The following is a 12812-nucleotide window of genomic DNA, read 5'->3' on the forward strand; positions in this document are numbered from 1 at the left end:
AAGTAAATTCATGAGGTGAATAATTTTTTCCAACATTTCCCAGTTTCTCAATGATAGGGGAGTGATAATTATTTGTATAGCTCTTCTAAGGGTGGGCACACACCAGTTAGTCAAGACAAGACTAGTCACGTTTAGTTACAATACTTCACATAGTTGCTTATGATGCAACTCACACAGATTAGTCATTGCAATTAGACATGTCTTCATAAGCAACTATGTGAGGTGTTGTGACTGAACATGTCTTGTCTTTTCTTTACTAACTGGTGTGTGTCTAGCCTGAGGAATGATTATCTACAGCTGGTACCAATCAACTACGGTACACTAACTTCAACTCCAAACTACCGTTATAATTCCAGTACACAATTTATCACAGGGTGATGTGTTTATTATACAGCTGGTAACTTTAGATGCCAAATCATATGATCTTGAATCATGATCATGTTTCCGTTCTTCGGTAGCCGCTCGGCCGAAAATTTCGAAAACATAGGTCTGTAAAATGGATCAATAAAAAAATATTATTGGCCCCCCTATTAAAATTTCTGGTCAGAAACCATCCCCAATATTCACACAACATATACCCAACGTTTCATGCCGTTCTGTCAAGTAGTTTTCGAGTCTATAGGGAACAAACAAACATACAAACAAACACACAAACAGACATTCATTATATTTATAGATTGGTTTGATTCATTTTTATGATGCAACATTTTGGCTATGTGTGCTTGGTTACCGGTATGTTTGTTAGTTGATAAACTTCTTTTTTATAGCTGAATATGCGTTTTTATCATCCCAGACAATAAGAAGGTCTGAACAAAATATAAAATTTGCAAATACAGTTAAATTCATAGTGAAATAATAAGTTTTTCTCAATTTTAGAATTACTGGAACAAAACTCGTTATCTTTCATAATGGTGCAAAACCCGTCATAATGCTAATACTGCTGCAAAACCTGTTATGTGCAAATGTTTTTTTTAAATTACTGAAAAATTCCAAATCAATGATTTATGACCTGATACATCAATAAAAGTAATTTTTTTTTACATTTTTTAAAAATATTACCAAAGTGCTATTGCCTTGTATAATCTAACCACAGTTTTTTGCCCTTTGTGAAAAAAATGCTTGGTTGGAGTTAACGAGTTTTGAAACTGGACAACTCAATTCATTATTAAAACTTTTAGATAATTTTTCTTCAATATTAAACCATATAGAGAAAACATTAGGCCCACTCAAGATTGAATCTTCAAATGTTTTCTCTATGATTTAACTATTTTCAGAGCAATATTTTGTTGTGAAAATGCCGGCAAACCGGCTTCAAATTTGCCGCTATAACTTACACTATATTATTATAGTAGCCTACATACGTTACCTGACTTAGGTAATTCAGAGTGAAAATTTTATTGTGAGAAAGATAATGATATTAATTTTAATAATATAAGTCATGAGCCAAAGTATGTTGTACGCTTTTTAGGAGTGAAGTAAACTTTTTTAGAAGTCCAGTTTACAGTGTACAGTATTAGGCCTACGTGTATGCTAAGTGTTATCAGTCAGGCCCCTATTTTGAAAAGTACGCAATGGCCGAGAGCGTAAAGGTGTAATACATCAGAACTCAAAGCTCAGAGAATAACAAACATGATCTAGGTTCGAATCTCGGTCAATGACTTTTTTTTGTTGATGAATTTCGACTTTTATTACCTATTTTTTATATTAGTTACTGTAATTTAAATTTCAATCAATTTTTTAGATATATTTTGAGACAAAACTGTGAAATATGCAATTATATTAATTTTTCATCACATTATTTCAAAATAGTAATGAAAATTCTATTCATCCATCTATCCATGATATATTGCACCGGGCGCAATGCTCGTGCCTAATATTAATTGTATAAAAATATGGTCACTATTGTAAATTATTAATTAGTAATATTGAAATTAATTGACAGTAAAAGTTGTCATAACCAAGATTCAAACTATCAAAATAGGCTGTTCAAATTTTATTTATTTTTTAATTTCTTATATATTGGGAAGTTTTTTTTTGGTGTGGCGAAAAATAGCGTTCGCACCATGGGCAAAAATGCATTTCCGGCTCTCAATCTTTTCTAGTCCTCGGCCTACGGCCTCGGACTTAAAAACCGATTTCGAGCCGGAAATATCTCATTTTCGGCCCTAGGTGCGAAATATACTATTACGGCCCTAGGGCTGTAAAATAACCTTGAAGTCAGCTGATTCTGATTTGATGTGAACGTGTTTACAAAATAGTTTATGAAACGGAATCAGTTTATGCTTCTAGAATTGAATAAAGTATTTTGCAATAAGATGCTATCATTTTATTTGGATGAATGAAATACAAATGAGATATTATAAACTATTCAAATTAATTTTCAGAGTATAATAGAATCTAACCCTCAAACCTCCTAGTACTGCGTTTGTCACAAAACATGGTGGATAAACGGAATCAGTTTATGCTTCTAGAATTGAATAAAGTATTCTGCAATAATATACTATCAGTTTATTTGGATGAATGAAATACAGATCAGATATATATTATAAACTATTCAAATTCGATTTTCAGAGTAGGATAGAACTTCTAACCTAAACTTCCGTTGACATTCAGATTGGCCAAATTTCAAGTGAGCTAAAACAGCTGATCAAAAACTTTTCATTATTTGTGTTTATTATTCAATAATTAAAACATTTATAATAATATCATCTTATTGTCATTTGAAAGAATAAAAAAGTATAAACTCAACCTCCCACATAATTGAACATAATATTTTAGGTTATTTAGACAAATCAGAATAAAAAATAAAAATACTTGGTCAATTTCCTGATATTCAGATTTGCTAGAGCTATGAGCTTCCACTTCTACTTTCGCAAGTACTTAAACAATTATTCTCATATTATATATTGTTTATTTTTCTGTGTGTCGAAAAATAGCGTTCGCACCACGGGCAAAAATGTTTTTCCGGCTCTCAATCTTTTCTAGTCCTCGGCCTACGGCCTCGGACTTGAAAACCGATTTCACGCCGGAAAAGTCTCATGTTCGGCCCTAGGTGCGAAATATACTATATCGGATTCCTACTTGATGTAAATCACCTGCAAAATATTCAAGATTCCATTGTGACGAATCTATCAATGGTTATGGAGAGCCTCCATCTCAGAAATGAATAAGAAACATGAAAAATGATAACTCTCTCTCTCTCTCTGTGTCCCTCCAATAAATATTGCATGGTAAAAGGGTGGGAGATTCATGATCTTCTTTTTTCTCACTAGACGTTTACAGCCATATTCATACTATTTAGCTCAATGCTATAATATCATTCCAATAATTCCTGTACATTTAGCCAATTGTACAACACTATAGTGATATTTAAAAATGAATCATGGTTATAAAATCAGTGGAAATGTTATGATGACAGAGTTGTCCGTCATCTATTTTTTCTACCGTTTCTACGTTTCCTACCGCTTTCTATTTTATTGTTTATTCGTGATTCAAGTCATCCAGTATATCTGATAATTATATAATTTTTATATCTTATAATAGGTGATTCTTGTTAATAATTATTTAATATTCTCGTATTATCTCAAATCTTATCTCATCGATATATCTTTCTCTGATTTAATAATTAATTTACATAATAAATATGGAATATTTTGGTAGTCCATCATCATATTCCTACACAGTCATCGATAATTTGGGATTGGTGAGGTGCTATAAAAGTTCGGAGCTATCTGATTTGTAAAATTACCAAAAACCAACAAACCAATGTTCATCAGGTGCCATCTTTATAACTGGAATCTCCCTACAGAAACTAATTCGGGTACTCTGAATATATCTTTTTCCAAACTTCAGTATGCATGTTCATAATCAACGTATATCACAGTAAACTATTTAATATATCACGACACAACCAAATGCAAATTTCAACGTGATTCTACCAATGCTTACTCTTAGTTTAAGATAAACCCCGTCAGATTCGCTATCAACAACATAGTCTAATAATGCATTCAGAGTAATTTGCATTCAACTAGAGATGAAAGATGTAAGCCAAGTTTGCCTCGTGCAATTAGGTCAACATTGAACTTCATTCCATTTTAGAGGTCATGCATTTAGATTTACCATCTCTTTCTACCCAGACTATATTCTTAAATTGTAATTGCTTTTCCTGTTTCTTCATCTTTGTCATCCTCTATCATTAGTTCTCTCCGTTTCATTAGTATAATTTTCCTTTTCCTGCTGTACTTTTCAGCATCTCTTTTAGCTATCTCTCTTCAGTAATACTGTGCTTGTTCAACTCTTCAATTTTCGTATTCTTTCTCTCTTTTAAATTTTTTCTCTCTTCCTCACCATTATATTTTTCTTTTACCAATCCTCTCTCCCTCATATGTTATAAGTTCTAAATAGTGTATGTGTCTTTTCGGTCTCAAAATGTTATAGTCTTTTCAAAGTTTGGAATTTTCCAACTATTTGTAATCATTTTAATAATCCAATTCAGAAGTTTTTTTAAATTTAAAAATGATTTTTGTGTGTTTTTTTTAATTGTAAATTGAGTGTGTAATTGAAGAATTTTGAAGTGCACTTCATAATTCTTGAACATAATTGTTATATGCACTTCAAAATTCTTCAATTACACACTCAATTTACAATTCAAAACACACAAAAATCATTTTCGAATTAAAAAAAAAACTACATTGTTGTATAAGATTGTTGTATAACGTTGTTCCAATTAGAATTGGAACCGTTTTGGGTGTAAGCTTGTGATACTTTTCTGTAAGTTGTGTAATTCTGAATGATTAAACAAATGAATACATATTTATTCAGTATAGGATCTTTTGAACTTTACTATACCTAGCGCGAGAAGGTCCCTGGTTTCCATTATTAGCAATGGTTCTCTAATTGCAGCCAGGGGGCTTCTCGTGCTTCTGGAACTATTAGGTTATAAATAATGCTTGTAGGGTACGATACATTCCTTTAAAAAAGTCAAGAAATTGAAGATAGTTTTCTCATTTTTACGTTTTCTCATTTTCACGATCTCGGCAGTTATATTATAAGAAATCATCGTTCAAGATGAGTTTAAGGGAACTGAGCTTGTAGAGGGTGAAATTCTCTACAATTTGGAACTAATAGACTAATAGGTATATCATAATGAGCCTGTTTATCCTATAATACCGTGATCATACTCTCTTTTTTATTGTCTTTTTTTCTTTAGGGCTGCTTTTAATATAAATAAAAATATAAATCTCACTACCCTTTTAAATAATTCTGTCACAACATGTTTCGGACGAAACATTTTTATATTTTTATTTATCTCTTTTTTATTTCTCTATCTCATCTTAAGAGGACCGGCTGTGCCCTTCATTCGCCCTTCTAGGTTCAAAATAAAGGCAGCAATTCTCCAATTCCTCTTTTACCCTCACTCTTATAACCTCTTCTTTGTCACTAACATTTCCTACAATATTTTCTTTACTCTTCTCTCCTCTCTATGTAACAGATTATCTGTTAACATTTATTCTTTCTCTTCTCAACCAATCCATCCCAACTCACTTCAATCAATGAATCGTTTCTGTCGCGTGCTAATCACACTTGCTCTCTCTCTCTTTCCGTATCACCACTTATCACTCACCCGCTCTCATCTTTTGTCTTCCTTTTTCATCACTCTCTTCTCATTCGTTAGTCTCTCTCTCTTTTGGTAGAGAGTTAGTGGGGAGGATATTTTTAATATTCTTTCCGAAGAATGGACATTGATATGTCCAAAGCTCCGCCAATTTATGTAGATGCATAACAATATAATTATCTTTAGTTATTATATTACAAATTGCTTTTTCATATCATATACAGTTCAATTATTATTTTCTTAGTCTATATTATGTAAATTCATCCATAATTTTGCTGTATTGTAAGCTATTGTATATAAGTGTAAAAGCCAGTATATATTGTAATCTACATAAATAAAGTACTCAATCAATCTTATAATCTCTGGTTTCCTCTTCTTTGTCACTAATATTTTCTCCTCTCTATTTTGCAAATAATCTATTAGCATTTATTCTTTCTCTTCTGAACCAATCTATCCCAACTCATTTCAATCAATGTTTCTGAAATCATCGTTTCTGTCGCGTGCTAATCAAACTTGCTCTCTCTTTCTTATCACCACTTATCACTCTCGCGCTCTCATATTTTTTCTATCTTTTCATCACTCTCTTCTCATTCGTTAGTCTCTCTCTCTCTCTCACTTCCTCTCTCACTCTCTCTCTCTCTCTCTCTCTCTCTCTCTCTATCTATCTCTCTTTCACTTCCTCTCTCACTCTCGCTTCCTCTCTCACTCTCGCTCCTCTTTCTCTCACTTATTCTCTCTTATTCCAAACAGTTGGCGCCATTATTATTACTAGAGACACAATCACAGTCGGCATACTTATGAAGCGCCATATGACGTCACAGAGTGGAGAAAAAATAAAATTGGAGCCACAATTATACGAGGCTGACCTCACTCACAGCAAATGATTGCTTCGAGCTTAAAGCGGAAAATAACGACGACATGGCTCACATTGTTGGATTGTAGCTGACATTCTGTCCACGTAGAGATTGCGATTGGCTCTTGGATAGGAGACTCATCTCATGGATACCTGGAGGAGAACACATCGGAGAGAAGAAGGAGGAGAATATGAAGAGGAAGAAGGTGGAGAGGATTGCGAAGTAGGAGAAGATTGAGAAGGAGAAGGAGTTGAAGAAGAGGGAGAGGAAGATTAAGATGTATGAGAAAAAGGAGAAATATAAGATGAGGCGAAAAGGAAGTCAGCAGGAGAAGAAGAAACAAGGTGGAGGAGACAGAGAATGAGAAGAAGAAGATGAAGAATAAGAAGAAGATAAGAAGATGATGATGATGATGATGATGATGACAGATTGAGAACTAGAATAAACAGAAGAAGAATGGGGGGAACAGGAAAAGGTAAAAGAAGAAGAGAAGGAAAAATAAGAAGGAGAAGAATAGTAGTAAAAAGATAGAAGAAGAACAAAAAGACACAAGAAGAAAAATAATAATACAGGAGAAGAAGTAGTCGAAGAAGAAGAAAAAGAAGAAGAAAAAAACCAGGACAAGAAAATGAGTGAAAAAAGATAAGAGGAATATTAGGAGAAGAAGAATATAATGAGGATAAAGACAGCACAAGAAGAAGACAGGGAAAAGGAAAGCTAGAAAAAGCCAGAAGAGGAAGAAGAATACAGAAGGAAAAGAAGAAGAAACTAGAAAAAAGAAGGAGAAAAAAGATAGATGGAGCACAAGACAGAAGACAGAAGAAGAGGTAAGTAAGAAAAAGAAGAAGAATAATAATAAAAAAGAAGAAAAAAAACAGTACAAGAAAATGAGTGAAAAGAGATAAGAGGAATGTTAGGAGAAGAAGGAAAAGAAGTAGATAATGAGGATAAAGACAGCACAAGAAGAAGACAGGAAAAAGGAAAACTAGAAAAAGTCAGAAGAGGGAGAAGAATACAAAAGGAAAAGAAGAAGAAACTAGAAAGAAGAAGAAGGAGAAAAAAGATAGATGGAGCACAAGGCAGAAGACAGAAGAAGAGGATAGTAAGAAAAAGAAGAAGAAAAACAAGAAGAAGAAGAAGAAGAATAAGAAGAAGAAGAAGAAGAAGAAGAAGAAGAAGGAGAAGAAGAAGAAGAAGAAGAAGAAGAGGAAAAACAAGAAGAAGAGATAAAGAAGAAGATTAAGAAGAAGAATCAGTCTCGTGCCGTGCAATCAGAATGTTGGCACGTGCCCCTCCACCCCCTTCTAACAGTTACTTTTCTCCTCATCTTTCAAATGGCAACAATCCCCTCTCTTCCCTCTCTGTCCTCCTGCCCACTCCCCTCCAGTACATCATCAACATACTCTGTGCCATGACTGACTACTGATGATTGCATTTATGTTGTGGCTATGTTGCCAGGCTAGGAGCATACTAACTAGTGTATTATCTGTGATACATGTACTTGCTGGATTGGCATTGCGAATGTGTGTAGAATACGAATCGATGTAAAAATGTTAGTACAGAGTACAGTAGTCAACAGATTCTTTAGTAGTGTGGTGGATGTTGTGACGCTGTTTCATGATGGAATTCTATTTGATACAAGCTCTTAAAGCGGCAAGATGATGCTCTTGTGAATCTTGAATTTTTTTTAAATGTTGCGTCCAGACTAATGCGCCACGAACACGCGTATTCCACTTTCCATCAGCTGATGGGGCTTATTATTTCTGTATTTGTACAGAAACAGTAGCATACAGATATAATAAGCATTGCATCATCTTAGTGTCCGGTTTCCCATTAAGGAACTTGGGACCATATACGGCGAGGTGGAACCACCCTTGGGTCTCCCCACCATTCAAAGCCATACGCTAATAATAATAAATATCGGGGCACTAAGCTTCGCTCGTTATTTTCATTTATTGATAAACAGAACACAATTCTCTAAAATCATCGTGTTTATATTCTACAGCTGGCTATACGTCAGCTTATGAATTTCGGGGATGCAATATTTTGATTTTCCACTGACTAACTCGCTCACTCACTTTTTTACTATCCACAGACGACGAAAGTTTCAGCTGTTTCAGCCAAGGATGAATTATCCTTTAAATGTCGTTCAGCGAGTTTTCCCAAGGATGAGACCTAGTGCAATCGAATTTTATATCAAATCTACTATGTTTCAAATTTCGTGAAAATCGTTAGAGCCGTTTTCGAGATCCGTTGAACATAAATAACCAGATAAAAAAATAACAACATATATAAATACAGTACAGAAATTTCTCGTCGTCGTCTTCCTACAAGGATTAGGCAATTTGCCTGTTCCGACTTCAAACTCACCATCACATCATCTTTTACGGGGTCTGCCCACACTTCTTCTCCCAACCGGGTTATACAACATGACTGCCCTGGGAATCCTGTCACTCTCCATCCTTTCAACATGATCTTTCCAGTTTTGTCGATTTTCTTCAATCTTCTGCCATATGGAGGTTATGTTGAGCTCGCTCCTTATATCGACATTATGAACCTATCTTTCCTTGTGCACCCTTTTACTGCTATTAAAAACCTCATTTCGGCAGCCTGTAACCTACTCCATTCTTTCTTCTTAGGTATCCAAGATTCAGAGCCATATAAGAGCGTTGGAATAGCCATAACCTTATAGAATTTTATTTTTGTCTCTCTCCTGGTTCTGTTTCTCAAAGTACTATTTATTGCTCCACAAATGGATTGGAATCTATTCAATTTCACATTCAAGTCTTGGTCCATTTCATTGGTTATATCACAACCCAAGTACTTGAAGTGTGATACTTGTTCCAGGACTTTATTATCGAGGACTATTTTCAATGGATATTTTCCCTGGAAAGCCATCACCTTCGTTTTGCTGAATGAGATCTTCATGCCATACGCAGCACTAAGGAGATTCAGATGGTATAATGCTCTCTGCAAGTCATCCTCAGTTTCTTGCAATATTACCTGGTCATCAGCGGAACACAGTGAACTGAGAATCATCGTAGGAGAATCTGGATGCCTCCTTGTATCTTTTGCTTCCAACTTCTACATAGATCATCAGCATACACATTGAACAATGTTGGGGGAGAGGGGACAACCTTGCCTTAAGCCAACATTGGTGCAAATTTCCTGTAATGAACCTGAACAATCCAAGATTATAGTCGTTCCATGATACAAGCTCTTGATAACCTCAACTAGGTGGATTGGGAAACCTCTTCTCATTAATTTTTCAAATAATAACTGTCGATCTACTTTGTCAAACGCTTTTTCGTAGTCTACAAATGCAAGGTGTGTCTCTACATTGAATTCTACTCGTTTTGCAATTATCTGCTTCAATGAAAAAACATCGTCAATACATAGAAACAGAAATTTCTCGCTTAATATAATAGGATTCACTATCCGTTTTGTTGTTCAATTGTGGTCCAACCTGGGAGTCTAGTCGGATGACTTGGAGCAACTAGAGGAGGTTCAACACGAAGTCATCCGACATCCGGATATTTGACTAGACTGAAGTTGGAGATAAAGCGTACGTGTTGAAACGATCCGACTAGCTGTCCCACCAGTAGTCCAACAAGTTGGACAAGAAGTCGGATATGGATAGTCTGCGTAATCTGTTTATAACTTCCGATTTTTAAAGAGTTGTGTTTTGAAAATTGGTGGATTTCTCTAGTTCAGTTTTGTGATGTGTTTCAGCCTGATGCGACGTGACTCGCGTCCGGAGCCGTCCATCCGGTGTGCGGTGTTGAATGGAGGGGCAATCACACACTTGCCGGTCGCCTCCAACGACCACCGGTCGGCCGCGCGACTCCGCATCGACCCAAAGGTGCTTGTCTTTGTCGAGACCACTTATTCGCGACTGGGCAAAGAGATCGCCGAGCTACTCGTCCACAATCGCATGAAGTGAGTACCGAACTGATTTCTCAATGTACCTTGTATCATAGATATTTCATGTTTTGGAATCTGCATGTATTTACCCTTGCGGAGCACGGGTAACCTACTTGAACGGGTAAAAAATAAAATTATTTTGTCCACTTACCAACCAAAGAGTTGACTTATAACTAGATTTCAATTAATCCTTTACTATTAAACGAGCAATTTCTGTTTAGATGTTTATATAATCTGTATGTGACCGGATCTCTAAAACCGCTCTAACGATTCTCACGAAATTTGGAAGAAATTAGGTTTATGATATCGATTTAAAAATTTGATTGCATCAGGTCTCAACCCTGGGATAACTCGCTGAAGGACATTTAAAGGATGAATACATCCTTGGAAAAACAGCTGGAAATTTTGTCGTCTGTTGATGATGGAAGTGAGTGAGCGAGTGCTGTGTGTGGAACTGAGACAAAATTATGACTCAGCTGTTGAACTTTTGTAATTATTCAATCAGTGCCCGTTGTACAAGAGCCGGTTAAATTTTAATCCTGATTAATTCCAGTAGAACCATTATGATACGCTATCTTTTTGAAATGCTCTGATTTGGATTAAAATTTAACATGCTTTTGTGAGAGAAATTTTTTCATTCCTCTGGGAATTAATCTCAATCCACTGTGATTAGATAGATCCTTTCTGTATGAACTATAAATAATTATATTAAAATTTCTTCGTTCGTAATAAATTTGATATGCTTTTTTACTCCAGAGCGGAGCTCGGTGCCCCGATATTTGGAATTATCAATTAAATTCCCAACTGAGCCTATGAACTATTATTATTCTTTTTTACAATGAAGCACAGATCGGGAGAGAAAAACTAAGAATACCTTGTACTATTTCTCTGCCTAATTTAGGTAAAATTTAGTTCAATTGAAATTGAACTTCTCTTGTACAGTTGTTCTTATAATAAATTGATATATTTTCCATTGCATTCTCATTGTTGAATACGCTACTCTGAACGACAACATGAAAATGGTTAAGGATTGGCTGAATCAGTAGTTCACGTCTTCAAAACGCAGTCTGATTGGTCAATTGGTTGATCAGTCGCCATTTTACCTTCACGACCACGACCAATAGGAAGCGACCAGCTTGAGAACGTCATTGTCCAATGAGACTGCTTTTTGAATTTGAGATGTGAATTACATCTCAAGTCATCCCTATATTTTATTTTATTCATTTATAGTCATCCCTATATTTTATTTTTCTTGAGTTAGTTCAGTCTTTCCCCGGTAGTATTTTTTTCCTCCACATTCTCAAGAGAACAAACCTGTATGAACTTTGATATATAACAATAATCATGAAAATGTTCAAGGAATTAACTCAATAAGTATGTTGAAGATTCAAAAACCATGTTTTAGGACAGTGAAACATGACTCTAACTAGAGTAATGAATATACATGATTATTTTATTTACATGACAGGAGAATTCAGAGACGTTAATTTCAAAAACCGAATAGTTCTTGGTATTTACTCATAGATGAATGAAATGTTTTTCTTATTAGGATCTTATTATCAACAATATTATTGAAGTTCGACACTTCAAGTTTTGGGTAAGAATTAATTTTCTGATGATTCATGTGGATATAAAATTATCTATTAATTAAAGCATGTTCACTCGGTATTTCATCGCCATATTCAATTACTATACGAATGACATTAATGCAATAACATTATAGGAGATAGAATAATAAGGTAGTCCTTGTGCTATTTTTCTACCAAATTTTTAAGTGACAAAGTCCAAGATAAGGTTAGAATTTCACGTGTACAATTTTTATAAAATTTTAGTCTAAAATAAACATAAAAATTATAAATTCTGAATTTAGATGACTAAAATTTGTTATTTAATTGATAAGTAATATTCTACTCAATTACCACTTGAAACTAATACTATTGAGTTATTTTAAAACAATTGGAACCATATAATCAATGTCATAAAATAATTGAAATTAAATTTAGCATTCCCAATGATGATGATGTGTTAATTGCAGTGGTCAGACCCCTGATTCATTTCAAGATAAAAAGTGCATTCCGCTCAAATTGAAATATTTGACCTTCATTGTCTTTGTTCTCTGTATTAGTCAGTTCCTATTGCATTTATTATGCGATTCATAATTTATCATAGTGTTTCTTACTAGTAGTTCTGTGAACAGTAGACCTCGCGCAGTTGAAAACCACAGGATTGCAATTTAGATTGAAATTGAAAAAAATAAGTAATAGCAAATCCTTGTTTTTCGTTAAAAAAATGCATTTTCCGAAGTTGGAAACTTTTTGAACCATTGATAGGCAAGCATAGAGTACCAGCATGAAATACAGTACTAACATATTTATTCATCGGAATATCTAAAAAAGCATTCTATCTAAAATAATTTTGAA

General features: G+C 34.4%; 1 protein-coding gene across 3 annotated transcripts in view; it reads left to right on the forward strand.

Moving 5' to 3' along the window:
- The window catches only part of LOC111049384 (bifunctional heparan sulfate N-deacetylase/N-sulfotransferase), a 210934-nt gene that overhangs the window by 154377 nt on the left and 43745 nt on the right, over positions 1–12812 (forward strand). For all 3 annotated transcript variants that reach the window (XM_039437594.1, XM_039437595.1, XM_039437592.1), the window contains one exon: positions 10201–10407. In XM_039437594.1, the coding sequence (XP_039293528.1) occupies positions 10201–10407 (207 nt within the window). The remainder of the gene's footprint in view (positions 1–10200; positions 10408–12812) is intronic.

This window comes from Nilaparvata lugens, chromosome 11, assembly GCF_014356525.2.
Source record: "Nilaparvata lugens isolate BPH chromosome 11, ASM1435652v1, whole genome shotgun sequence".
NCBI lineage: Eukaryota > Metazoa > Arthropoda > Insecta > Hemiptera > Delphacidae > Nilaparvata > Nilaparvata lugens.